This window comes from Pseudopipra pipra, chromosome 3, assembly GCF_036250125.1.
Source record: "Pseudopipra pipra isolate bDixPip1 chromosome 3, bDixPip1.hap1, whole genome shotgun sequence".
Classification (NCBI taxonomy): Eukaryota; Metazoa; Chordata; class Aves; order Passeriformes; family Pipridae; genus Pseudopipra; species Pseudopipra pipra.
This window is the reverse complement of record NC_087551.1, coordinates 93,005,833-93,033,350: the sequence shown is the minus strand read 5'-3', so window position 1 is coordinate 93,033,350 and position 27,518 is coordinate 93,005,833. Positions and strand designations below refer to the sequence as shown.

General features: G+C 38.8%; 1 protein-coding gene across 1 annotated transcript in view; it reads left to right on the top strand.

Moving 5' to 3' along the window:
• The first annotated feature begins 808 nt into the window (after positions 1-808).
• AGPAT5 (1-acylglycerol-3-phosphate O-acyltransferase 5) overlaps positions 809-27,518 on the top strand; it is a 55,387-nt gene continuing 28,677 nt past the window's right edge. The window contains exons 1-4 of the mRNA XM_064650356.1: positions 809-1,285; positions 16,001-16,070; positions 16,285-16,400; positions 21,273-21,362. Of these exons, the coding sequence (XP_064506426.1) occupies positions 1,067-1,285; positions 16,001-16,070; positions 16,285-16,400; positions 21,273-21,362 (495 nt within the window). The 5' untranslated portion in view covers positions 809-1,066. The remainder of the gene's footprint in view (positions 1,286-16,000; positions 16,071-16,284; positions 16,401-21,272; positions 21,363-27,518) is intronic.

Sequence of the window (27,518 nt, the reverse complement as noted above, 5' to 3'; positions counted from 1 at the left end):
CCCTCCTACCTCCCTTTCTGGATGGGGAAACGAAATAAAGACCCTTTAGTCTTGTTAGGGACACAGATGCTATGATGAATGTTCAGTGTTTGAAGAGAACATTGCCACAGACTTCAACCTAGTATCATTTCCCAAGTCTTATTTTGCAGAACTCTTCAGGATGCCACTTTCAACACACATTAAAAAATAGCTAGCACGAGGTCAACAGCACTGAAGGACAAAGCTTGTCCCAGTTAAAGCCTGGCAAAGGAAACAGATCTTAGCAGAAGGTATTGAGCATCCACTTCTTTCAAAACAACGAGATCTTTGCAAGTTTCAGGATAAAACTAATTTTTTAAAGACAAGGAATAAATGCCTCGCTATAATAAGAAATTCCTTCTGGGAAGGTTATGGAACTGTTTTCTTCAAGACTTCTTGTATTTTCTTGAAAAGCAGTTGGTGCATCTGGATGCTGCTGCCACCAGATTATTGGGGGTCAGAGAGGAGGACGCGAGCCAGGCAGCTGCCTGCCTGTGCGAGAACGCGTCCAAATGCAGACTGGTAACGTGAAATGCCTCCTAAACCCTGAGCACCACTGTGCCTGGAGCTTGCAAAGGGAGAAGTTTACTTTTCTTAGTGCTCCAGTTTGGAATCGTGGGCAGGAAGCAAACGCGGGTGCCTCGTTTGGCACGGAGCCCAGCAGCCAGAGGCCACCACTGCAGCCACTTCTGCGCGGAGAGGGACGAGGACAGCAATGAACGCACAGTCCCGGGACAGCTCGGCCCGGCCGGCGCCGCTCGGCCCCTCCCGCCCGCCCGGAAGCGCCGCGGCCGCGGGGCCGCCTTCCTGCGGCGCGGCTCCGCCTCCGCCGGGCAAGATGGTGGCGGCGCGGGCAGAGCTGTGAGCCGGTGCCCGCTCCCGCCGCTCTCTCTCTCTCTGTCTCTGCCGGCCGCGGTCGCCGCCACTGCTGCCTCCCGCCCGCCCGGCGGGTGTGCCCGGCCCGGCGCTGCGGGCGATGCGGCTGCGGGACCGTGTGTGAGCGCGCCGCCCATGTGGGTGTCCCGGTGAGGCCGGGGGCAGCGGGAAGATGCTGCTGTCGCTGGTGCTGCACACCTACTCCATGCGCTACGTGCTGCCCGCCGCCGTCATGATGGGCACGGCGCCCACCTACGTGCTGGCATGGGGCGCCTGGCGCCTGCTCTCTGCCGTGCTGCCCGCCCGCTTCTACCGCGAGGTGGACGACCGGCTGTACACCATCTACCAGAGCATGGTGCTCTTCTTCTTCGAGAACTACACGGGCGTGCAGGTGAGCCGGGCGGGTAGGGCAGAGCAGGGCAGGAGGCTCCGGCGGCCCGAGGAGCGGCCGTCGGTCGGTGGTGCCGCTCTCGGGTCGTGCGGAGTCCGCGGGCAGTTGCGGCCCCGGCCTGTGCCCGGTCCGCAGAGGATCCGCCTCGTTCCGCAGCCGCCGCTGCTCCGCTGGTGATGCTTTTCACGGAGTGTTGGTGTTGTGTTCGTTTTGCAGGTCGGGAAAACGGAAGAGATGCGACACTGGTCGTGCTCTGTCAGCACTTGAGTGGCAGCCGCCTTTACACACTTGAAGCCCCGTGGCCTGTGTTGCACATCTGTAGTATTAAATTGGCAGCAGATGAGGAAGCTATCACCATAATTGTACATAAAACACGTACAAGTTTTTAATAAATAGATTACTTAACCTCGAAATTATTACAGCTTTTCAGTTTTTGTGCAGTCTACCACATGTCAGTCTTTGGCCCTTAAATTTTGGATCAGCTATGGATTGTCATTATTCAGGATCTCAGTTTCAGGTGAATAAGTTGCAATTAGAGGCCTCTCTTGTGTGACCAGCGGGATATTTGCATTCAAGTAATAATACCTCACTTACAAAGTGCTGTGTTTGAGACGTTACATATTTGTCTGTAATTTGAAAAGTAAGCAAGGAGACTTTTAATTCTGCATGTAAAAAATAGTTACATAAATGACAGGTGCTTCCTGCACCTAAACCTGACTTTCAAAATGTTTTGAATATACAGAAGTCTCTTTGAAGTTATTGTCATCTTTAGGTGTTTGAGAGTAAAGAATAGCAACACATGTTGACAGGTGACAGAGCTCATACAAAGAAGGCCTTGTCCATGTTTACAGCTAAGGCATTTGTCCACTTCCTAACAAAGCATTTATTTCAGAATCAGGCTAGATCTTCCCTAATTTCCACTCTTGAGTACAGTTGTAGGGCTCGCTTCATACTGATTTTGATGGAAACCCCCAAAGCCAGCTAAAGATACAGGAGCTGCACGGTTTGACATCAGAGTAAATAGTACAGATACAAAACCAAAGTGAGATCTTCCTTTAGTGCTGGTTTTTGATTCAGCTTGTAACTCGTGTAACTTCACCCTTACGTCTTGTCCAACTTAGCTAACTTGTGTTGTGCTTTACATATCTGGGTTACTTTTTTTAAAAAAAGAAGAAAAAGAGAAAGAGGGAGTAGCAGCACATAGATTAAGTACTTACCATTTTATCTGCTTTCTGTACTGTCTTTAGTGCAGATACCTTGATGTGTAGTAATACACCTTGGTCATTAGCTGCTAAAAGTAGCAGTATAGTAGTTTAATTCAACCCAATCTAAGAATGAGAACCAAAATTCAATATATAAATTGTAATGGAAAAACTACTCTAGTTTCCTATGATTGGTGTGCAGAGAGTAGCAAACACTTTGAATTTTTTATAAGAACTTCTATCCAAAAAATGCCTATGACATAGAGGTAAAGAAAGGAAAATGCTAATCGAAAGAAACAAAAAGGCAGCCATAATCTGTTGACCTGTTTTATTGCATTGATAAACTTCATACACACAAAAATGTTGGGAGATAGTACAGGTGATCAATTAGGACAATATTAAAATAGAGATGCTTTGTCACAGTAAGTAACAGATGACGTTAAGAGATGATGGAAGAGGAGACGTCATAAGCAAAATAGTAACTGAGACTGGAAGGTAAATAAAAACTTGGAAAGTATGTGCATATGTAGGGAGGTAAGAGGTATAACCCTTACAATTCATGTATCATTTAGCTGGAAGATGCCCCCCCTTTGAGGAGGAGAAACAGAGTGTCCTTTCAGACCTACTCTTGCGAACCCTGTACATGCTTAACTTGAAACTCACAGTGGAAAGTTAACCATGTGTCTGAGTGTTTGAGATTGGGATGGTAACCTGAGAGCTGTTTTAAGGCATATAATTAGATGCAGAACTGTAGCATCATTAAACTTAATTCCAGTAAACTAGCAAGAATAGTGGCTTCATAAAGGCAGTTGTAGGGCTTTACCAGCATTAAGATACCATAATAGCCATGGGAGGGAGGAATTCCATGTCTCTTTCAGGTTTATTAGGTTATTCAATGGATCGAAGTGTTTGGGGGATATTTTTTTTGTAACTGGATAAATGGAAGGCCAACAACCTCATCCATCAGAATACTGGAACTTGTTGCGTAGTCTCCCTGAAGTCGTTAGATTTCTACAGATGCTTAAGTGACTTTTTTTGGCAGTGCTGCCATCTTACTGTACATAAAAAGTCTTTATTTATGTACTGTTTAGCATTCTTTGGTTTTTCACTCAGAGTATTTGTGGCATTTCCATACAAGAACGCTCTAAGGCAGTTGTGGATATTTGAGGTGTCCAATCTTAAAATAATTTGCTGAAATTCCCATTAATCTGAGTTGGGTGTAAAGCTGGTTTGGATCATAAACATGGATTATTTTTTTGACTAAATTAACTACTACTGTATCATGATATTTACTTTCTATGTATTTGTCAGGAGGTGATGTTTCTATCTGTCATCTGCTGTTAGTCCATCAAATATCTAAATGTCTCCCCCTCATGAGTGTATGCACAAGCATATTTTTCTTCTTTTTTTTATTATTCTTGACTTGGATGTTTTTAGCCAGGTTTGTTAAAACTCTAGTTCATGCTAGGAAGGCTTTTTATCTTTGTAGCAGTATCTCTTCTGTTGGGAAATGTAACTAAATAAGATGATAACCTGATCTGCATGACAGAAAATTTTGAAATATGAGTATTTCCCTTTCTCTTAAGTATTTTTTTGAGTTCTAAAATAATTGCAGATCTATAGTTGCTATGAGCCCTAGCTGAGTACTTATGTTCTAGACGGTGGCTCATAAAGTAACTGTACAAGTTTCTTACTTGCTTATACTGTAAATACTTTCCCTTTTTAAATTTTGGGTCAGACACATTTTTCTTCCACCAAAACAATTTGTTTTACAAAGCCTGAGAGAACTCAAGCTAAGCTGGCATCAGTTTAGGTTTTCCAATAATGTTAAAATTCATTAATGATTTGCCAAAAATAGTCCTTTTTGCTGACTATCACACAAGAGTTGGCTGTAGAAAATTGAAGAACCAGTATTTAGAGTATAAAAAGCAACCAGAGCATCCCAATGCTGTAAGTGAGGTAAATTGGACAAAACCAGTACGACTATAAAGTGAAATCCTATAATACTGTGTAAATTTGTCGGTGCAATTACAGTTGAGCGGGTTTCCGTGAATTTTATTAAGGAGTTATATATGAAATTAATTCATATGTGGCATTGTGACACTGCTCTTCAATAATCTCTAAAATTATAAACTCACAGTAATGAAAATGTGTAAATGCTGTCTGTTGGAAAGTGGCATAGAGAGAGCAGCCCTGCTTTGGCCCTTTGTTGGTTTTGATGCAAATGCAGTTGTGTTTTCCCACTTGTCCTGCTGTGAGCTGCAGATACCCTACAATGCTGTTTTCTAGGAAGAATATATACATAGTGCTTGAACACTATGTAAAGTGAATCAAATGCTATGTAAAGAAAGTCTCAGAGAGCAAAGGATGTTAATTTTATCAGTGATGAGCCAAGGCAGTAACTGGTACAAACAGGTGCAATTCACACACTTTGGAGGACTGGCATTTGCTGGTGCTAATACTTGATTTGGCCCCAAGTTTTTAAATCATCAAGTAGCTTATGAACTGTGGTGGTATTACTGCTTTTGTCTTTACTGTGTTAGGGCAGTCTGGTCTTTTACATTTTGTACGGACAATAAACAGCTGTATCTTTCCCTAGAATGTGAAAACTAAAGTGGCTGCAAATATGCCTGTGATTAGGGTGTTTGAAGAGCTGAAAGGACTAGTGATTTATTATGCTGAATGCTCTCATCTCTCTCTGACCCTTAGCATCTTATCCCAGTTGCTGTCAGGGTGATGAAATTAATATCTATTGTGTTTGTGCACGTTTCAGATCAGATGAGGACTAAATGTTCTTTAACTTTTTCTGTTGTAATTGTTTTTGATGTTTTGTATGGAATGCCGGTGAAGAGATAATAAATCATCACTCAGACATCTTCCGAAAGGATCATTTTCTTCTGAAAGATTTTGACAATTGAATGAAATCCATAATTGAATTAATGTATATGGATTTTGTTCAGTACTTGTATCAGCTGTCGTTCCCTACCCCCACGTCCTGATGAATAGCATTTTTTGGAATTGGTGTTTTCATTCAAGACATTTTGAAATTGTGTTTTTCATTGTCATTATGGGATTCTGGAAGGGCCATGAGAATCAGATGCTACCTCAGCGGTTTTTTAGCAGAGCTGCAGTATTTCTAACAATTATTTTATAAAATACAAGAGATCCCTGTTAGACAGTGCAGTGTGCTTCCTGGTTTGATGTTGAAGCTGTGTCTCAACAAGGTTGAAAACTACTTAGGGTTAGAGCAAACTAAAACTTTGTGGAGATGTTATGCTGCTAAACTCTAGACGGTGTTTTCCAGTGGAGTAGAGCCTGGGCTTTTTTCTTATGTCTTGGCTTCCTAGGAAATCTGTGAGGAGAGCTTGGTGTCTGACTGGGATAGATGCTTAGTCTTCTAGCTCTTGGCCAAATGGCAGTGGACGTGAGTGTGTGTGCCCATCTCTATTCCCAGGACAGCAACCTTCCCAGACAAGATCATCCTTACTTACTCCCTGCTTTTCCTTTTGAAGCTGTTCAGCCGCCCAACAGGTAATTCGTGAGGCCTTAAGGTGGAGATGAGAAGGCAAGGGGCAGTGCAAGTCTAGCAGCGAAGTGGCAGCATAATATAGGGAAGTGCTTCTGGTTGCTGTTGGTGAGGTGGTTTGTCATCTCTTAGGAAACTGGTTCTTCCCCTCTCCATGATGGCAGAGACATCATAACCAGGTTTCATCATGTCAGGGTGAAGGTTTGCCTTGGAACTGCTTTCTGTCAGTAGATGTGAGTGGCAGGGTCTGACTCCTCGAGATGAGGACCCACTTCCTAGGCAAATGCCATAACTGGAAAATCCGAAGGAAACATCACTTTTAACCCTTCTTCAGTTGTGTTTGGAAAGAAAGTGTTGGCCATTGCATTTTGGCATGAGACTGGGTTTATTAACCTGTGCTTGAGTTCCCTGAGCCCTCTTCCCTCTGTGGCAGCTCGGGAGTGGGAGGGTACTGGGGCGGTGTGGGAGCTGAGCAGGAGGGCACAGAACTGCCGTCAAGGCAAACCTCTAAGCTCGGGTGGGAGCTGAGCAGCCTCCCAGGGCTTGAGCTTTATTAGCTCCTGTAACTTACAGCAGTAACCCCAGTTAGCACCTGTTCATATTGCTGCTTTCTGAAACAACGTTAGCTGTTGTGAGGCACTTTGAGAGGTTGAAATAATTGCAATTTGTAATTTAATTGTGATGGTAGAAATAATGAAGTAAAGGTCTTGGGTAGAAATTTGGGGATTGGTGGACTGCAAAATTTGAAAAGAAGTGTAGTGAAGTGTATCATGTTTATGTGGTAAACTTTTGAAAGAAGCCTAGTGAAATTTTTCTGCTGTGATACTGGCTCCATTTAAAGGGTTTACCATGTCACATTTCATTAGCGATTTCAGTGCACAGCTGTCTCCAGGCATATATGTATTTTATAGTATACAACAAAGTCCTGTGTGTTATTAGAGCAGAAATGAAGTGATACCTGCTAAGCCCAAGGGATGCTACTTTCAAATTAAGATGTATGCCTAATTTTAGACTTTACATTCAGCTGGCAGCAAAAATAGATACATTAGGTATGTAAGCTTTGTGCTCTTTCTGTTTTAGATATCGCAAACCAGATATTTGCATATATCTTAATTTTTATTCTGTCTGCCTTTGGTTGTAGTTCTGAGGGTGAAAATTATGTCCTTCAGGACTCTGGTACAATGAGATACCAGCTACGGTTCTGGTGTGCTGCAGATTTGGCTTTGGGGCAATCTGGAAAGAATTTAGTATGGGGAGATTCCACATTCAGTGCTGATCCTGATTATCCTCCACTTACTGCCTGATATATGAAAAATAAAATAAATAAATTAAAACTGAAGTCTGTTAGCATTTTATAGAAATCCAGTATCAGCTACCTGAACCAAAACTGTTGTTTGGGTTCATAAATTAGGAGCTTTGTGTGAAGATTTGACTAGCATATGTTTTCTAATTGGGAAGTCACAGCTGAATCTGAATTTCATATTGGTCTTATCTATTGGAGTCTCAATTTAAAAGATGTGTGTTTACATTTTTAGGTTAGCTACATGAATGTATGAAAGTATTACAAAGTATGTGTCAGGTAGGAAAAGCTAAGGAGTCAAAGGGCAAGTTTGAATGCACTTATAAATTCTGATTCCTTTGGCCAGTAAGTTTTGCAATCTCATGGTTTGATTTTAAAATTTTCTGTTTAAATGTTTTAATTTTAGTATCTTAAGATTTTTTGTATATTAAGTTTTTAATATAATTTGTTCTAACTTTACATAATTTGTTACACATCAAAATAAAAATTGTATTTATCACATTTTTTTAAATTACTTTTTTTTTTTAACCTGCATGAGTTTTTGACACTTTCCTCTTTTTGCATTTTACAGTGTTTTGGTAGATACTGTGCCATGGAGTTTTACAGTGATCTTCCATGCCCTTTCTTTCTGCTTACATAATATGTCCAGGTACTTTATGTAAGGATGATTGTTAATTGAGATTGTTAATTGTTTTTTCTCCTAGTACTCTAAGATTGGACGCTGTTTTTGCTAAGAGAAGATTCTATTCTTAGTTAAACATTTGAGTGCAGTTATTTCAAACTTTTTACTTCAGGCTTACAGAGTATCCTTTTTTTTTTTGTCTGTTTTAGTTGTGTTAGGTAAAGTAGGCTCAGATGTCAGGGATTTTGACATTACAATTATGAGGAAGCATATCTTCTCAGGGGAAAAATACTCTTTAATCTATCTTCTGTCAGTTTGAATTTGCCCTATGAAGGGATTTGCTATAAAAAAATCAGGGAAATAATTTTCTTTTGTTCTTTTCATTTCTGTCACATATTACTTGTCATTTCCCTGTTACAACTAGATCCTCAGTGTGGGAGTAGGAAATCATAGCATTTATGCTTGTTTGATTTTAAAATGTAAAATTAGCTACACCTGATTTGGTCAAATCTGTATTTTAGCATATAATCCAAATTAATATTTTTTTCCATCTAGTTACTTTGAACTGTATTGTGGCAGTCACAGTAATTTTTCCTGCAGAACTTATGGATTGACTTGAAGAGTTGTTCCATTTTCTCAGGCTGCTTGGGAATCTGAGGGCATGCATTTTTCTTTTTGAGTAAGGAAACATCGTGCATGCTCCTGAGCCAGCTGCAGGTGAACTGTCTTAATCACATGCTGTGGTGGTGAGCAGATTAGCATGATTCTCACCTGGTGATTTTTTGTAGCTGATATAGTTTACTGTGTCCAGTTCTGGAGCCAGAATTGTTGCTCAGATACCTCCTTGCATGTTCTCTTTTGCTGTGTAGTGATTCCTTTGCCTCACTGTGAAAGTCCATAGTGCTTAAATTCTAAATACTTAGTGAAAATGATGTGTGGAGAAGCTTTCAAAAATCTTATTCCACAATTATAAGCAGAGAACATAGAGGTTTCTTAATCATCCCCTTTCCCATTCATGTCAACTTATTGACAGCTTCACCCCAGTTTAGTCTGTACTTGATAAAAACACTTGTATGAGTATTTCAAGTAAAGATACAACTTCTCCTTGAAATCCTAGATACTTAGAAGCAAAGTTCCTATCATAAAGAGTTCTGGCTAAAGGAAACACTGCAAACTGTCACAAGGTTTCCTGCTTCTGGCTGATGTGTGGTGTACAAAGGTTATTTCCAGAGTGAGCTTAATGTACCAAAGTAGCTGCTGTCTGGGGGGAATGGATGGGATGGGACATGGACATTTTGTATTTTCCACTACAGAAACTTAATAAAGTAAACAATAGCCACATTAAATGTGGGTTGCTTTTGCCTTTCTTTTAAGGAGATTATAAAAAATATGCGGGAAGAAGTCTTCAGAGGTGCCAAAGGCTTATAAAGGAGACTTTCTCCTATTGAAACAGATGGAATACTTCCTTCCACTCTTGTGCTGGAAGGCATGATTAGGTTTTGTGTGATACCAAGATGCCAGATGTTCAGAAAAACACTCCTGTTGAAATCTCAACTTATAAATAATCTCCTTTTACATGTGCTATGTACATGTGCATGTCTGAAGTATGTACAGTTATTGTTAAAAAAATGTAACTAGTGGTGATTTACTATAAAAATTATTTAGATGCTCTAATTTTCACTTTCCCAAGTGATTGTAGTTGTGGGTATGTGCCATAGAACTACATTGTAATCAAAAGCAAGTCATTTGGAGAAAGATCAGTAAATTATTTGGGTGCTGAAAATAGGTTTTATTCAGAATTTAGATGCCAGAATCCTAAAGTCGTGTTCTTACTAAGTCTTGCGTTTTTTTCTGTTAGCAAGACTAGAACATCTAAGTTATACAGATGCCTTTTTAAATTTTTTTTTTAAGGATTCCGGGGACACATTATCTTTAATTCAGCTCAGAAACTGTAAAACCTTTGTAGTCAGCATCAGAACTAGATGACTTCAATACATGGGGTTAGTAACACTGAATGAAATGTAATGTTGGTAAAAATTTGTCAATTTAGACCATGAGACTAAAAGGTAGTATGAAAGCAAAAATGTACATACTTCATATTTAACATCATGATTCATTCCTGCATAATCCATATAGGTTGCTAATATAGTTTTCTTATAAAAAGGAAATAGAATGGCAATAAGTCTGTGCTCTCTGATTCAATCAAATGAAAGATGTATTTTAAAAAAAATTGCATTACATTACATACAGGAATCCTTTTAATATTTCCCAGAGCTTAGTCTCTTAGCAATGGTTTTCTTCGCTGAACCTCAGTAAAATCCATAGCTGCAGAATGTTTGAGTGAACTCTGCTTTAATAAAATGGATCACATGATGATTTTATGGTTTGCTGCTGAGCCTGAGCAAGACTTCAGACTTGTGCAATTATGTATTGAGCAGATAGTCTCTAAAAAGATTGAGGTGTAGCAATAATATGGTCATTACCTACAAATTGTATGTGCCCTAAAGGTATTTTTAGAAAAATGATAAACTTTTTTTTTTCAGATCTAGAGAAAATGCAACTAAAACCATGACAGTCTTTCCCCTTCTGTCCTATTCATATTCCTTATGCTCTAGGCAAGTGGAACCTGTATCTGTTAAATGTGAATAAAAGTGCTTTAAAAATAAATATTTGAAATTCTTATAGTAGGACATCTGAAAATCTGAGAAATTTGTCAGCAGCAAGTGTCAGTTCCCTGTTTGTATCCTGTCTTGAGCCTGCTCCTTGTCAAACAGGTAAATAGATTCTGTGGTCTGAGGTACTTTCTCTAGAAGCTCAAAGGACTTGTGTCATCAGGCAGGTTTTTAGTCTTTGTTTAAGATGCCTGCAGAGGTCAGCTTGCACAGGAAATATGCTGACTTCAGAAGCTGTTACTCGGTGGTTGTTCTGGTGGTTGGTTGATGCAAGCTCCACTCCTTCACCACAAAATTGTATCCAGAGTTTGTAACAAACAGATGAGACATACGCCCTAGCATACTATGTATTTTAATAATCACGTTGTAGTACTGCCCAGCTAACAAGAATGCTCTTGTCCCAAAGAGCACACAGTCCTAGTTATTAATTGGGAAGAAATACTGAAATGGAGAGAAGTGCATCTCATGAGGGTAGTACAGCTGAATATGTGAAGTCTGTATGGTTGTTTTTAAGTGTTGATGTCGTGAATATTCTGTTTCTCCTCTCTTCCTCCAGAAGAGGGAATGTTCACCCCATTATCCTACTACTTTTATCCTCCTTTCTAGTTGCTATTGCCTGTGCTTGAAACTGATGTTTTTCCTGATTGCAATGCACCACCTTCACAAAGTGCCCCAGTGCACATCAGTCTTGTGGAAGTAACAGCAAAGAAGGGAGCATCATTCTGCAATTCACACCTAGTTTCTTTGCATAGAGAAGGGAGGAGGGTTAAGAAGGCTGAGGAACCAAGAGTGAGTGTGCTGGTAAATGTGATAGGACATCAGATGAGATGGCCCGAGTTTTTACCAGCAATAACCAGTTGTTTGCCTCACTACTACAGAAGCAGAAGTGCCAGATCTGCTTGCAGATCAGCTTCTAACTGCTCCCATTATCAGCTACATCCAATTATAATATTAAAGTAATCATCTTAGGAGTTTGGTGTGATCACCAGTTGACCTGCAAGCAGGTCTTCAGATAGTGTGATTACTTTTACCTCTTGAGTTATTCTTGTCATGGCACTGTTTACTGGTGATATAGTTAGGACATGATTAAATGATCTATTTAATTTTCTTTGGTATGTACAGATTTCATAAGCAAGAAGTAGAACTCTAAATTAGTTAGAGTGTCCACCTTGTTGCAGTGAAAACCTCTGGAAATTCTGAGTTATTCAGGTGTGGCTGCCGTGCAGGACTGTTTTACGTTGCTACGTGACCTACCACATTAGCACAGCCATAATTGAATATGTTGCACTGGAAGAAGCAGAAGCTGGTAGGGAAGCTGAAACTGGTGTCATCAGATTACCCAGGAGCTCCCATTTGCACACCCAGATCAGCCTATCACTGAGTTAGTAAATTCACTCATCGGGAGAACTTGTAACCTCCTGCCAGTGAATCAGAGCTACATGTGGACGTGACACTCCAAGGTGTGTCTTGTGCCTGCTGAGCATGTGAACAGCTTGGTGTATTGCATCCATGGAAGCTGGGTACCAGCCTTCCCTCAGAAGGGGATCTAATAGCATCCAGTTTCCTTTATTTGAGATAACACTGAATTGAGTTTGACAGCACTGCTGTGTAAAGAGATCTGAAAGACCCACATTAACACTAACTGTATTACCTGTTATTCTGAAGTGGGCTGTGAAGCAACCAAAACATGGCTAAAAGCATGCATTTTAATGTTGTGTACACAAGTATTATTTGCAATGTTAGACTGTAAATCTGCATATTAAACATTTTCCCTCAGATCTCTGCTTGCTTTGGCTTGATGTGTTGCTCTTCCTTTTAACTTGTTTTCTTTGCTTGACTTCATTTTGCCCTTTTTTTTTTAACACAGCAGATTATATTCTAAATGAATAGGATCCTCACATTCTGCATTGTGGCAGACAGAACATTTATCAGTTCTTTAAGCTGATAGGTAGAATGTATGTACGTATACTGTGACATATGGAGAGCTAGGTACTTAGTTTCTGAAACTGAAAATTGCATCCCAGGCATATCCTGCGCCATTTCCCTGGTGTGCTGGCTGCAGAGGGGAAGACTACCCCCTCTTGTGCTCTTCACACCCTGAGAGAAGCATTATTCTTCTGAGCAGGGCTAGGAGTCTTTTAGCCACTCTGATTTCTTCAGGTTGCTTCAAAAGGGGCTTGAATACAGCCTGGCACTGTGGACACTTGTTTCTGCCCTGCTGTCCCTGATAAATCACTCAAGTGCTTGCCTTGGAGCATGATGCTGATAAAGCCAAGGTTGTGGGTTCGATCCCCATACGAGCCATTCACATGAGAGTTGGACTTGATGATCCTTGTCGTCCCTTCTAACTCAGACTCTTCTGTGATTCACTGTTGCCCCCAGATATCTTCTGCACCATCAGACTGAGAAGGAGCCAGAGACTGCATGGCCTCTGCAGCAAGGAATTCTGCAAAGTTAACTATGTAAAACAGCAGGGAGTCAGAGGTTTTCTGGACACCACGAAGCAGAGTACTATATCATTTCCTTCTGCAACTATAATATACATTAGGTGCTCTGGTTCACCTAAACACATCAGATTGTCAAAAATTGGAGACCTGTCCTGAGAGGACTCTTCCCCTGCTTATCCACAAGCAGGTGAATTCTTCAGGCATCATCTCAAAGGGAAAAGGACAAAATTTCTGCGAGATTCAAAGCTCTAACTGTTACCCCACTGTTGTGTGTGATGAAAATTTTCAGAAACCTGATAAAGCAAAAACGCTTGGGTCTCAGAAGGAGAGCTGTGTGGGTGCCCACAGAGTAGGTGTCTCCTGGGATTGCAGGCTGGAAGTTGCCATTCTTATCTGTTTGTAGTATCAGTCTTAAGTTTGTAGCTCAATTCCTAGCTGAGAGTGTCTCACATGAATAGGTATTTGCTGGCCTTTAATGAACTGTATAAGCCTTTTCTCAAGATCAGTGAAATAGGCAGTGCTGAAGTGGATGATGCTGCAGTTAAAGCGGTTGCATCCTCTTAGGCTGAGCCATCTGAGCAAACAAAATAGAGCTTCCAGATTTTCTCATTCTTATATTTGCTTTGAAATAAAATGTCCAGTTTTTGTGTGTTTAATGAGAACTAATTATAAATAGGAAAAGATTTTTTTTTTTTAATTCTGTACAACAGTATGGCTGTGTGTTTTACTATGAGTAAAAGATTTTGGTCCATACTGTTATGGTGAAACATAATGTTATACACAGAAATTGCTTACAGTAATAATGAGCAAATGTTCCTTGGGATTAAAAGTGAACTAGATCCAATCTTATTGAAATAAAAAATAATACAGATTAACTGTTATATTTGGCAGACAACATTATACATGTTTTTTTAAGGGAATGATCCTTTATATTTGTTTTTACTCATGCAATAATCACAACTGAAGGCTTTAAATTGTGGGTCTGATTACACTGAGATCTTGACTTTGTGCATGAAAGTGGAAATATTTACAAGTTGAAGTTAAAAATTGTACATTTCAAACCCTGTTTCTTGTGTGGGGCAGCTCTTGGGGTCAAGGGCATATTTTGTTTTCCTCTTGTTCTTATTTTTTTTTATATATTTTAGAAAAGCTTAAATAGCATTCAGGACCTTCTGGTTTAGAGATTTGTTGTATTGGACCTTTTCCCTTCCTCTAAAGCAGTCTTTGCCAGAAACGGCATAGTGGAGTCTTAACTTGAAATTAAAGCAAACAGTGTTTATGGACCTCACATGTAACAGTGCTGGGAAAGTGTACTCTTGGAAAATGAGGCTTTAACTCTGTGAGAATAGCAAGATTTATTTCAGTGGAATTTTTGCACCTGAACTGTAAGGTCAACCTTATACTGAACAGTGGTACCTAGTGTCAACAGTAAGGTTATAAATTCTGGAACTTCAATGAGAAGACTACTCCTATAGCAAAATCTTGTTTGAATTTCTTGGATACTGTTCAAAATATATGTGTCAACTGACTTGTTACAAATAACGTTCAGTTAGAATTTATTATTGTATGCCTTTTTTTGGGGGGGGGCAAGGGAAATTAATTCAGATAAGTAATGTCCTCTTTACTGTATGCTCAATGATCTCTTGTTCACATGTTTACTGAATATCTCAGTTTGGCAACATGTGGTTTCTGCCTTGGAAACAAAATGTAGTCAATAGAGCGGTTGCATTTTCAAAGAGGAAACAGAATGAATGTGAAACAGACAGCTTTTATGAGGGGTTTTTTGTCTAGTATTAACAAAACAAGGCACTACCCATCCAATATCACAGGTTAACTAAGAGGTGGGCAGATCTTCTGGAGATGCTGGTTGAGACCAGCATATGAGACTTAGCATACTAAATGATACCAATCAAGATCTGAATGTTAATTAGGTCTTCCAGATAAAATTCCGAGATTGTCCAGACCAGGGAAGTGATGATAACAAGTGGGTAAACCTTCCGAATAGCACTTTGGTTTTTTTGGTGAATGGACTAATTTTGCGGTAGTGTGTATATCTGATGCAGGTAACTTCTAGAAATGAGGAGTACACCCACTGGTATTGGCAGAGCAAGGGCTAAATTCTGCCTAGAATGTACTTATTGGAAAAACTAAGCTTCATTAAATAATGAAAATATTTATTAAAGATAATTGAACAGCTGTATTGATTCTGTAGTTCAGAATTAATTCATTTTTCATTTTGTATTTGATATAAAAGGAATTGAATTAATCCCTTTTGAAAGGGTAACTAGGATTCCTGCTTCAGCATCTTGCTTCCTGGTCCTGCTCCCACAAGGTTATTTCACTGAGGCCGTTGCCTCTTAGGGTGAGAAACTACAAGGTTAAAGGGTATCTTTAATATAACAGAGAAAAAAGCATAAGAAAACATGCTGGCTGGAAGCCACAGACCAATTTAAAGACACCTCTCAACCTCATGCTTTTTAATTCGTTCTTGATGGTTAAAATCATGGCAAATGGTCGAGATTGATCTAACCCAGGAAAACTTAACATTTTAGATTGGATGATAAAGAGTGTGTGCCTGGCTGAAGCATGTCTTATTCATTAGATGTATAAAGTGAAATGGTGATTTTGTACCTGGCTATTAGGTTTAGTTATACTAATGGGGGAATCTTGTGGATGAAGGTCAACTTCCATGGATCCAGTTCTAGGGCTGAAGCACAAAAACAGAATAGCTTTCTTAAGCCCTTATTAATTAATATTTACAGCTTTGTTGATGAGTCAGTTGTCTGCGTGGTGGGTCCTGACACGGTGATAGAGTGTCTGTTGATGGTGCTAACTTGCTGACAGTTTTCCTAGTAAATAGCCAATTACTGCATTGGATGTCGTCACTGTCTAATGCAATGAAAATAAATAATAAAGTAATACTGCATATTTTTTTAATTTTTTTAGGTAATAATCTACGGGGATTTGCCAAAAAATAAAGAAAATGTAATATATTTATCAAATCATCAGTGTACAGGTTTGTATTTTTTTTTGCTTGTCTTAGCACTTCTATAGGTTTAAAAATTCTGCTTGTCTCTTTACTGTGTCTCTTTCCAGCCTTGGCCTAATGAGCAAGAACTTCTAGTTCAAAAACCTTTAATGACATTTATACGTACACCATGTGTTTTGTGTTTCATCAGTAGCAACTAAGAACTAATTTAACTGAGTATGTTGGGCTTTTGTCTTTGCAGTTGATTGGATTATTGCGGACATGCTGGCAATTAGGCAGAATGCTCTTGGGCATGTCCGGTATGTCCTGAAAGATGGCTTAAAATGGCTTCCGCTCTATGGGTGGTATTTTTCACAGGTAAGCCTGTTCACCTTTTCCTTGCTGTTTGTGGGTCAAATATGTAAGATGTACTTTCCCTCTGTTTGCCATGCATGCTGGGAAGAGCTGGCACTGAGCTGGCATTTATTTATTTGGACATGAAAATAGCTGGTTTCACTCAGTGTAGTTAGATGTGTATCTTAGTTGAGAGACAGTTATTAGACTCAGTAAATGAATACGCCTTATGGATGGTGTTTATTACTAGAATTAAAACTGTCTGTTAGAAGCATTTCAGAATTTTCTAGAACTTTGTTCTTTTTACAGTCCAAAAGTCCACTTAGCAGTAGGTGTAAGCAAACTTTTTTTTTCTATGTATCATGCTACAAATTGGGAGTAAATTGGCATTTCTGTGCTGTACTTATTTATTTTTCAGTTGTTTGGTTTTAGCACAATATAAAAGAGAAAAATTGGATCTTAGTGGAGGAAAGGCAGCCCCATGAAAGTATTGATGGTTTTGCTTTGGACTTTAACTAAGCAAAAACCTGAGTCTAACAATAATCCTATTACTACATTTTTCTTTCTCCTCTTTCTGCATAATGCTCCTCTTGTCACTTTTAATTTGAAATCTCAACCTGATGTGATTCAAAACTACACAATTACTAAGAAACAGTGGGCCATGGTCATTGTACAGCCAACATGCTGAGTAGATGTGATCTTCGCTCTAAAATGGTGGAGAGCAGTGTAGATTACTTAAAATCCTCCCTAAAATCCTCTGAATTTGTCATATCTTTGCTTTTTCTGAAAGCAGGACTGTTTTTAAATACAAACAAAATGTAGAGGGGGATGTTTTTGAAAGTACTGGTTTGTTTTTCTGGGTGATCAGAAATGGCTTTACAGCACTTCTCTCAGGATTTAGATGGGTGCTTCATTGCTAGAATAGAAATAGAGTTCTGGATAACTGTTCCAAAGTGCTTGTTCAATAAGATTTTTCTGCTTTGTCTTTTCTATGTTCTTATGTGTTTGATGAACATGAATCTGCTTTCTGTTCCCCCACCCCACCACCTGGGCAAAGAAAAGCAAAAAAAAAATCACTTAGAAAAATACTTCTAATAGAATTAGACTGTTTGAACTTACTGTCAGCCCTGTCCAAAAGGGCGGGGAATATTGAGAAAAATACTATGCTCGGTATGATTAGAACTATATATTAGTATGTAAAGGAATATATGAAGAGGTGTATGTCTGAAGAGGAGAATTTACTCTTTCCCTCATCTTTGGCATCATATTCAATGTTTTCAACTAGATAGTTGAAAATCTTTGTTGTCTTATGGATGAGTGTCTTAGACAACAAGTAGGCTATAGATCTTGGCTCTACTAAAACTGGTATGTTTAGAGAAGCATATACTTCAGAGAAAATAAGAAAACGGTTCACAATTTATTTTGTTGGTAGGTTTGCTGTCCCAGTCCCCTAAATAAGTTCAAGCTGTCAGACCCTGTCATACCTCACTCCCAAAGGGTATCCTTTGGGAGAAAATGTACTTTTCAGTTGTCTAATGCTTGTCCCCAGTCATTCTCTACATTTTTCATCCACTAAAGTGACCAGTCTGCTGCATGGAAATATTTTGTTCTTTGTCCTTGCCTGTAGTCATTACATTGGTGGAGATTTAAGTCTGTTTTAATTAAAATACAGACAGGATGTATATTCCATCCACTATCACTATGTGTCCAGAAATTATTTTTTTCAAGATTTTGGAAAATTACTTTTGCTATCCGGAATATCCAGTGCTCAGTTTCCTGACTGGTATATTGACTGTTAAAAGAAGGTTCCTGTGGAAATTAATCTGAATGTAGCTTACATTACTAATCAAAACATATATATTAAATAAAATCTATTCAGCTTCGGATTCCTCAAAAAAATAAAGCTTCTACAAGATTTAGTGAGGGGTGATTATTTATATATATATATATATATATAATTAATTCAGTGACACAACTGAAAGGCAGTGGTGATGCATGTGTGCTTAAATGACTGAGACGGGATGCTGAAGGCCTGTAGTGCGAGCTAATAGGTATTTTTATTGTTTTTATCACACCAAACAGTGCAAAAACATAAAACACTTCCTGCCCTTCCTGTTGATGTTCTGTCAGTGATGTCACTTACACTCCACTAAAAGTTTCCAGAGCCACACAATTACGCCATGCTCACGGAATTCATATTCCCTACCTCAGGTAAACATCCTGTTTGGAAATAAACGTGGTCTGGATGTCCAGGAGAGCGAAATTCAGGCACAAAGGAAGTATATTTGTAAACATAATCCATTGTTGACTGAGAGAGGGGCTTTTAAAGTACAGCGGAAAAAAATTATAACCTTAAAAACAGTACTTCCAGAAATCTGTTTTGAAAGGAGTTCATATATTTGATCTCTTACTGAAAAGGAAATGCAATACAAATTGGGGAATTCAAGCTATATACAATGGCATAACTAGCATTCTTCTTTGGAGGCAGCTATCTAATAGCAAGAAAAGAAAAGAAACACTTAAATTAACCTGTTATGTTTCGGGTTTGATTTATAAGGTGGAACCTATTTCAGTGCGGCTGGGATGAATATTTTGATAAATATTTTTGATATCTCGCAGTTCGCCTGATTTTTTAACACAGGAAGCATGTCTTTATCTCTTCTGTTATTCAGCATCAGCTTTGGTTGTTATTGAATTTTGGCGACATATTTAGTTAGTGTGGCATCTTGCCTCTCTTTAGCTTTGTAACCCTGAGCCTTGGGGCACCTGACACAGTGATGTATTTGGGTTGTGTGCAGCAAATGCTGATCTTACACTACATACTTTGTTCTTATGTGACCATATGCTCATTTCCTTCAGAAGTACAAATCTGCTTCTGAGCATTAAGAAATCTGAGGTGGGACACCAGATGAGTCTTTGGTGTTATGGTGTCCCTGAGGAAACTCTGCAGTAGTAACTTCATTTCTCCCAGTTAACAAATTAAACAAGGAGAAGTTGGTTCAGTATTTTTCCAGTTCACTGCAACTGGTTAGTAATTTGATAAGGGAAGACCCTGATTTCAGCCTTCTCCCATTTATCAAAGCCTCACCTAGCTCAGCTCACACAGAATGACGACTTACCAATTACATGGAAGTCTTGTATAGTAGATGCATTATTTCTGATACCAAACTGAGTTTGCCCTTCCTGAAAGGGTGGTTGTGGTGAGTGTCAGAATACAACTGTACTTAAGTCTACTTAAGAATTCTACTTCCCTTTAATAGTGTCAGATCTTAAAAATGGTCTTATAAGTGGAGTATGGAGATAACTTATAGCTCTCTGTTTACTACACAGCTTTGGAACATTTTTCTCTTCATGCTGTTATCTGTCTGGAACTGTTAATACTGCTTATGGGATGGTCCCAATACCATGCTCCTGCCTGCTAAAGGCCAAACTCAGTGGGCTGGGGAATTCTGTTTATGGTTTTGGTCCCCTGCCAGTCACAGCAGCCCAACTGAGTGTTAGAGCTGGCTACTTCACCTTGGCAGAGAACCACAGACAGTAATGTTAAGACAGAATATGTAATATGGAGTTAATGCACCATTGACTTTCATGTTCCTTTTCACTGCAGCTTTTGGAGGACAACTTAAAAGTCTCATCAAATACCACTGTCTAAGCAGCTACACGGCCATCTCTCCATGCCATGAAAAGCAAAGGCTGAAAGCAGTTTGCATGACCTCTTCCTAACCCCTCAAACTTTATTTTTGGCCATGCCATGCCAGTTCCACACACAGCCCCTGTTTCTACAATGTGTACTGTATCTTTTCCTGAGCTCAGACATTTAAATGAGATTCAGCTCTTAGTAGTTTTAATCTTTCTGTCACCTTTCTGTTGAGCATGTAAAACCATAAATGGACAAAATCTAATACTAATAGTCAAGGTGGACAGAAAAGAATATTAAGAAGCTATGGAGCCCCTTAGAAAACCCATGAAAACAAGGTACCTTAAAACTGAAATTCTGTTATTTGGAAGCTAATTTTGTTTTTCCAGACTTTATTGTATCAGTAGTTCATATTGATGCATGTTTGTTTGAATCCTCTTACTCCATAGATAAAACAAAGTGATGGAAGAGGGAAATGATACAGCAAATTTCTCTTTGTGTGTACTTTGCCATAGTCCTTTTACTGAAGTTTTTGTGATTAATTGTGTGCAACAAGTTATAAAGTGAATCTCTTCCTGGACATAGTCCAACTTTTTGTAATAGTTTTCAGTAAAAATACTTCTATAAAATTCTTTGTCTTCTACAGATTTTGGTTTACTTATTCAGTTATCTCTGTATGTAACTTCTTTATTGAAAATTTGATTCTCTAAGAAGTGCGTGGAAGTTTTCAAGACATATGCTAGCTAAATTTGTGCTATTCATAAATTTTGTATGTGGAAGTGTGATACTTGCATTTCCAGTATTTGCATAAGTCACTATTTAAAAGCAGATGCATAAAATTGAAAGCATTGACCTGTAAGTACTTGTATGTGAGTAACTTCATTTGTGTGATTTTCCCTTGATATACAAATTAAGCTACATGTCAGTGTTGTCAAGGACAGATCCCTGGGGTCACTTCCAATGACATCTTCAGTTAATTATTTAACACCTTTAAACAAGACACTTCAAATGTCTTATGCACTGGGAGTTTTTTTGTATCTGATTTTTATTTAAACAGATTTTGTGAACTAAAGTACATGCAAATGTAAAATTAGTTTCAGGTGCTTTCATCCTAGGAGAAAATGTCTTCTGGGCAATTTGCAGCAATGAGTCATAAAGGTTACTTGTCATTGTTGTCTTGTTTGTTCTTCTATCAACTATTCTACATTAAACTACACTTAAATATTTAATGCTTTTCTTTTTTTTTTTCTCTCTGATAGCATGGAGGAGTCTATGTAAAAAGAAGTGCCAAATTCAATGAGAAAGAAATGAGAGAGAAGTTGCGGGCCCAGATGAAAGCTGAGACTCCAGTAAGCTTATACCTTCCTTCTCATTTCTTTGACTTTTTTAATGGCAAAGGCTTATTGGAGAAAAGAGCCATGCCCGATACCCACAAACTACAAGATGGTAATCATGGATTTGTTTTCTTTCTGTGTTTTTACAGTTGCTTTCTATGATTAGAGTGATGCCTCTAATTAAAATGAGGAAAATTTGAGTACTGCTTTCTGAATGATAGGAACTTTGTGATCCTCTCTGTAGAGAGCAAGGGGGTTTGGACTTAGAAGATGAACTGTAGCACCTTCCTTGAGAAACCACTATTTCAAAAGAGAAACCCTTTGTTTCAAAAGACAACATTTTGACTACTGTGTGCTTGTCAGAGACTGACACTCTTGACTTCTGAAAGTCAAGAACCATTCTTACCAAATGTTAATTAGTCATCACGATGGTCAATCATTTCTAATGGCAGTGACATCTTAAGAACACAATAACTTTGTCTGATATGCCTGGAGGAGGAAAAAAATTACCAAAACAAACTCTTGATAATTTTCTATTTGAAGAATGATTGTTACTGCCAAGTGACTTTTCTCATGACTCCCTGTATGGTTTGTGGCTCAGTGGTTAGCATCACTGTGCTTGGCTTCCATTACTTGCTGTGTATTAAAATTTTTCTGCCTTTTTGGCTAAACTTAAGAAAAACCAACTAAGCAAGCCTTGATACAGAACAGTTACACTTTCATTTTATTTAAAAATGTATGATTAGGATTTAGACTCCACATATTGTCAAACCTTATAAAAGGTGAGGCTTGGGTAAAAGGAGTGCATGGGTTGCTTTGACATTCATAATAGTCTTTTCTTTTTTCTTCTTTGGAGATAGAGAGTTACTGTTTGTGCATGTGTCTGTGTTCAAAAAGCAAACTGGCCTTATGCTTATTGAGAGGCTTGAATGAGTAAAGTTGGTGGTGTTGGAAATGGGCCCAGAACCTGGATGTGCATGCCAGGCAGTTGTTGCCGTTTTCTTCATACTGTCTAGGGTTGCTGCAGACATTCATTCTGTTTAAAATCTCTCTGTCAAACCATATAGGGAATGACAAGTTTTATAAAACCAAAGCTGTCAAAAGCCTATTTACTGAGACAAATATTTGCATCTGCTGGGGTAAAAGACACAGGCCATTGAGTTGTCATTTGAGGGAAGACTAAATTTTCTGTAATCTGCTTTATCTGAGAATTTAAATGTAGATGCTATTAAATGGCCTTTAACATGCAGTTACTACTCTGAGAAGAACATGATAACTTGTGTCCTTACACCATTATTCATGGAGATACTTTGCAGTTCTGCAACTTAGCATGACATTCACGAGCAACCATATTGCTTTTAAAATAAAAGACATTTTGATCAGTAAAGCAAGTATGCCCTAAAGTCATCAGCTTCATGCAAAAATAACTGATCTACTACTCTGGAATTTTTATGTACTGTATGCTATAGCTCAGGGTGGGCTTTTCCTCAGTTTATAGGGCAGCTGGTGTAGCTTAGTCATTCTGCATGTATGTGATGGTGGAGTTCTTTCTTTATTGTAGTGTTAGAGAAGAGCTGGCCTTTCAGCTGCTAAGGAAAGATTTATATACCAATAGAGTAGGAATGGACAGGAATCTGTGTTAAGGGTCATGTTGTTGTTTACAGTTTCTCTGCACATACAATTTAAACAAAAGAATCCAGATGATTAATGTTCAGTCTGTCTGGAGCCATCCCTATTCCCATTAAGAAATTAAAGACATATAGGAAGACAGAACCAGTCTTCTGTTCTCTTCAGTGTAGCAAGATCTTTACTGTTTCACTGTGGACTTTTTTTTTTTTTATTTTAATTACAAGTAAATTGGAGTTAAAACTGACAGGAAAAGTAAGACTGTCTCTTAGCCTCTTACATTCACAGTAGAACTGGATTAGTGATCTGGTAAGCCTCCTTTTGTGCAGTAACAGTGGGACTGCATGATGTTCCTGCCCACCTTGTCTTACGACTTCCACCTGCCTGCCTTAAAAGCCCCTTTTCCTCCACTTTGCAGCTGGTCCACCCATCTTCCCAGATGCAGCACAGCAATATCAGACACGCATAAAACTTTAATGCTAGACTGAAACACTGTTGCACTCATGTTTTCTTAGTGGGAATCTTGAACTAATACATTTTTTAATTTTGGCAATTACTTTGCTTCCCAAACTGTCATTGAATTATACACCTAAATGGTGCATTATTGAACCTTTTCTTGGTAAAACACACTTGAAACGCTGTGATTTTGTTTAAAATTCCATGAAGTCTGACTGATTGCTAACAAATTGCAATCTTATGTCTTGTTATGAGAACAGAGACTGTCACATTGTTTAAAGAGCACTTCTGCGTTAATGTTGTTTTAATGTAAGCTGCAATAATATTAATGCATTTCTCAATGCAACAATATATCCAGCTGACACTTTATATGCTCAATGTACTTGATTTATAAAGAAAGTTAACTCTTCTGAACAGCAAACTATTCAGTTTGATAAATGAAAATGTAATTTATATTTATTTTTATCATGCACTGAGAGTAGGAAATCTGCATTCTGAGATGTGAGATTTAAACTAGTACAACAATATTTAGCTGATTACTATGTGTTTTGGTTTTGTCATTTAGTCACAGTTTTGTCATGCGAAGCAGCGCCAATCAAACAATAAAAGCGTGGAGGGGACAGGTACATTAATACAACTGCTATAAGACTTATTGTAATTACTTTGTTATATAGTTACTAATTTGCAAATCCCTAACAACTTATAAATCATGGATGTTCTTGCCTGCTTTCCCCACATCACCCTTTGTATGTAATTTCAATTATACCAGGTAGGCTTTCTCATACCCTATCTTTTTTGATCTTGATTATTGATCTGAGTGATAGTGTTTCGCATCCAATTCACCAGAAACATGCCTTCTAGGCAGTGGTCTAAACACATATGAGTCTGTCTAGCTGTCAGAATGCAATAATATGAATTTTGTAAATGAAAATATTTGTTTTCCCCTTGTCACCTGGCAACAGCACAGTAAATGCAAGATACCTTTAGTCAGTAGTTACCACTTATTGATGCTCTATGTTATTCTACAGAATGGCAGCAGCTTCCTCCAGGACACCCTCCAAAGCCCTGTCCTTGGCCAGCTTTTATCTTTGTCACCTTCTCTTCCTGTATGTTTATGGTTGTTCTGTATTCCAGGGACTCTCATCTGTTGCTTTGGACCGCTTTCCCCTGCTCCACCGAGCTCCTTTTGTGGCCCTCTGATCTATGGCAGGGACTTCCTCGGCTACCCTACCCCCCATTCTGGAGGCACAGCCCCTTTGGTGCTGTTGCTGTTTGGTTTTGCCTGGGAGACCTCGACGATGCTGAGGGAATGAGTAGAATTGCTATTTGGGTGAATGCAGTTATCATCTTCCATTCATTTCATTTTGGATTGTGGCAAGTGCACTGACATTACACTGGGGACTCTGCTGGTAACCCCTGCTTCTTTCCTGATTTTCTGACTCCAACAAGAATCAGTAGGGTTCTACTAAATGAATCCTGATTCAAAGTTTCACCTTGAAGCTTTCAAACTGATGAGAGATACCGAGTTTATTGACATGCAACCATCCTGTAGAAACAGGCATGAAAGTACCACCTAACTGAACATAGGGACCTAGTGCTTGGGTTAAAATCAATGTCTCAACGAATCAGGGGCTACTGTAATCCAAAACTGCCTATGCCATTTTGAACACAAGCACTGTACTTTGCAGCCACTGCGATAAAATGTGTAACTTTATGTAGCTAATTGCCATAATTGAAAAAATCCATATAAAAAATGACCTTACCTTCAGCTAGTGTTTCTGGGCAATTAAAATGCTTCTACACCTCAACAGTTCGTATTCCAAGTTCAGGGGAGCTTATTTATTTATTAAAATCTGAGGAGATTTACAGTCTTTGGAAATAGTGCTTAAGGATTTAACTTTTGCTGCCCATGTTGGGAGAAAAGCCAGTCATACAAATAGATCTGGTAGGCTGAATTGCTCTGGCAGAATATCTTTGTCTTGTGCAGGACTGTATGTGACTATAAGTAGGAATCTATTTACATTTATGAATTTTACTCAGTTAAAGTAGTCCTAGTGAGCTACATAGTAGCTTTATATGTGCTGAATTTAAAGCAAAGGCCACTTCTCAGTCTTGTTGGTATGCTTTCAATTCAGAGATATTCAGATTCTGGTCAACAAATCTGTTTAGCTGCTTGTATTTTAGAGGTTTACAAGAATAATTAAAGTATAATTTCAATCCCTGCTTTGTATTATACATGTAGGACTGGAGTAAGTAGATACTGTTCCCTGTTGTGTAATCAGCTTTTGGTGGTTACATTATCTGCTTTGAAGACCAGTAACATTGTTGCATGCTTGTAAGTGCTGACATCTGTACCAAGAATGGTGTTCCTATCCTGTGTGCTTAACTTCCTTTGCTCTATTACCTGTTACAACCACTGAATTACCCTTCAGAGCTAAGCATACAGTCTTTGATGGGGAAGGAGGGGGGTGGAACACCTCATCTTGAAGTACCATTTTAAGAATTCAAATTATGTGATTTGAATAGAGCACATTTATGAAAGGAAAAAAAAATGCATCTGGATTTGAATATTATGTCCTTTCCAGCTTACTTGGAAAAGTTTTACCTAGTCACTTAAATATCTCAACAGTGTACTTCATAGACGACATGTATAGATGACTGGGGAAAGTGTGGACTACAGCTGGGTCTGAGGATTCCTGTACTTGTCCCTGTACTTACACTACTGTTATATGTTATAAAAATGGAAGCACCTTGACTCTTAAACATATTTTCTTTTGTTCCTTCCCCACCAAATCTGTATACAGCTTGTATACATTGCCTTGTGTTGATTTCTGCTTGTCCTTGAACATTCTTGGGCTTCACCTGCCTCTGCAGTCTGCCAGTTCTCCCCCAAACATGCCATGACAAGTGCCACTTTTTCTGTAGCTCTCTTCACTCTACTGGAACTAGTTTTCCCATTCTTAACATATTCTTTTTTCTTTTTCCCCTGCCAGATTCTAGGCAGTGTACTCTATTCTCTTCTTTCTTGATCTGCTGCCTTCACTGGTTGTCACATTTCCTAGATTTCTTCTCATCTCTGAATTCTAGCACATCTTTCAGCCTTTCTCGCTGGGGCTGACTCTGGGCCGTTTACTTGCTGGGGCCTGTCTTTTGGCATTCAGCCTCTTCTCTAGCTCTTCTGCAGTTATTAAGTGCAATACCAGTGCAATACTTTGATGTTTTGTGGGTTAGAAGCACAAAGTTAGATTCCTGTGTGTCTCTCTCTGAGTTTTTATTCAACTTGATGTCTTTACATGATGTGGACTCCCACTTGTCAGTGTCTTCATCTACTCACTGATAATCCTCCTTGGACTGTTTTATAAATCCACAGTCTCTTTTTCTTTCAAATATTTCTTGAGATTAAGAAGTTAGTGTAGGCACAGTAGGCATTTCACTGTGAATGTGTCAGCTCCACACTAGTTACCATTTGTGGCCATGTCTCCTCTGCAGATGAACCCCCAATATGAAATTTTCACTGCTTAAATGATGTCTTGCATCAGCTTTGTTTATAGGAGATTATGCAAGACACAGACACTAAAAAAGAAAGAAACCTCTGTTCTGTTTCAAAGAAAATGAAAGATTCATCACATTTGACTGGTCCTATTTGGGTACATAATTTTGCACTCAGATATGCAGATATTTAGGCAAAATCATTACCTCTGTAATGATTTGAGAACCTATAGGTTGTTGCTGAACAGGCAAGTGAATGAATTAACTTGGGAAATCTAACCTTGCAGACATGCATGCTTAAAGGAATGTGACTTTAAAGTTCAAATTATACTAAACTGTGAGTTTCAGTTCCTAATATATTTAATATCCAGTGCAGTGAGAGGCATAGAGGCTTGTAAAGAAGCTGATCATGGATGGAATTAAATGTATATTTCAGTATAAGGAAAGACTAGAGGCAAGAGCAGTATTAAAGAAAAAAATTTCAGTCATTTGTGACATACTTGCCTGTCTTTTCAAAATCTCTTAAAACTGATACTCTTGTTGATATTAGCTGCTCCTGACTTGCTGACTTTTGTTGACAAGTGCCATCTCCTTTCCTAA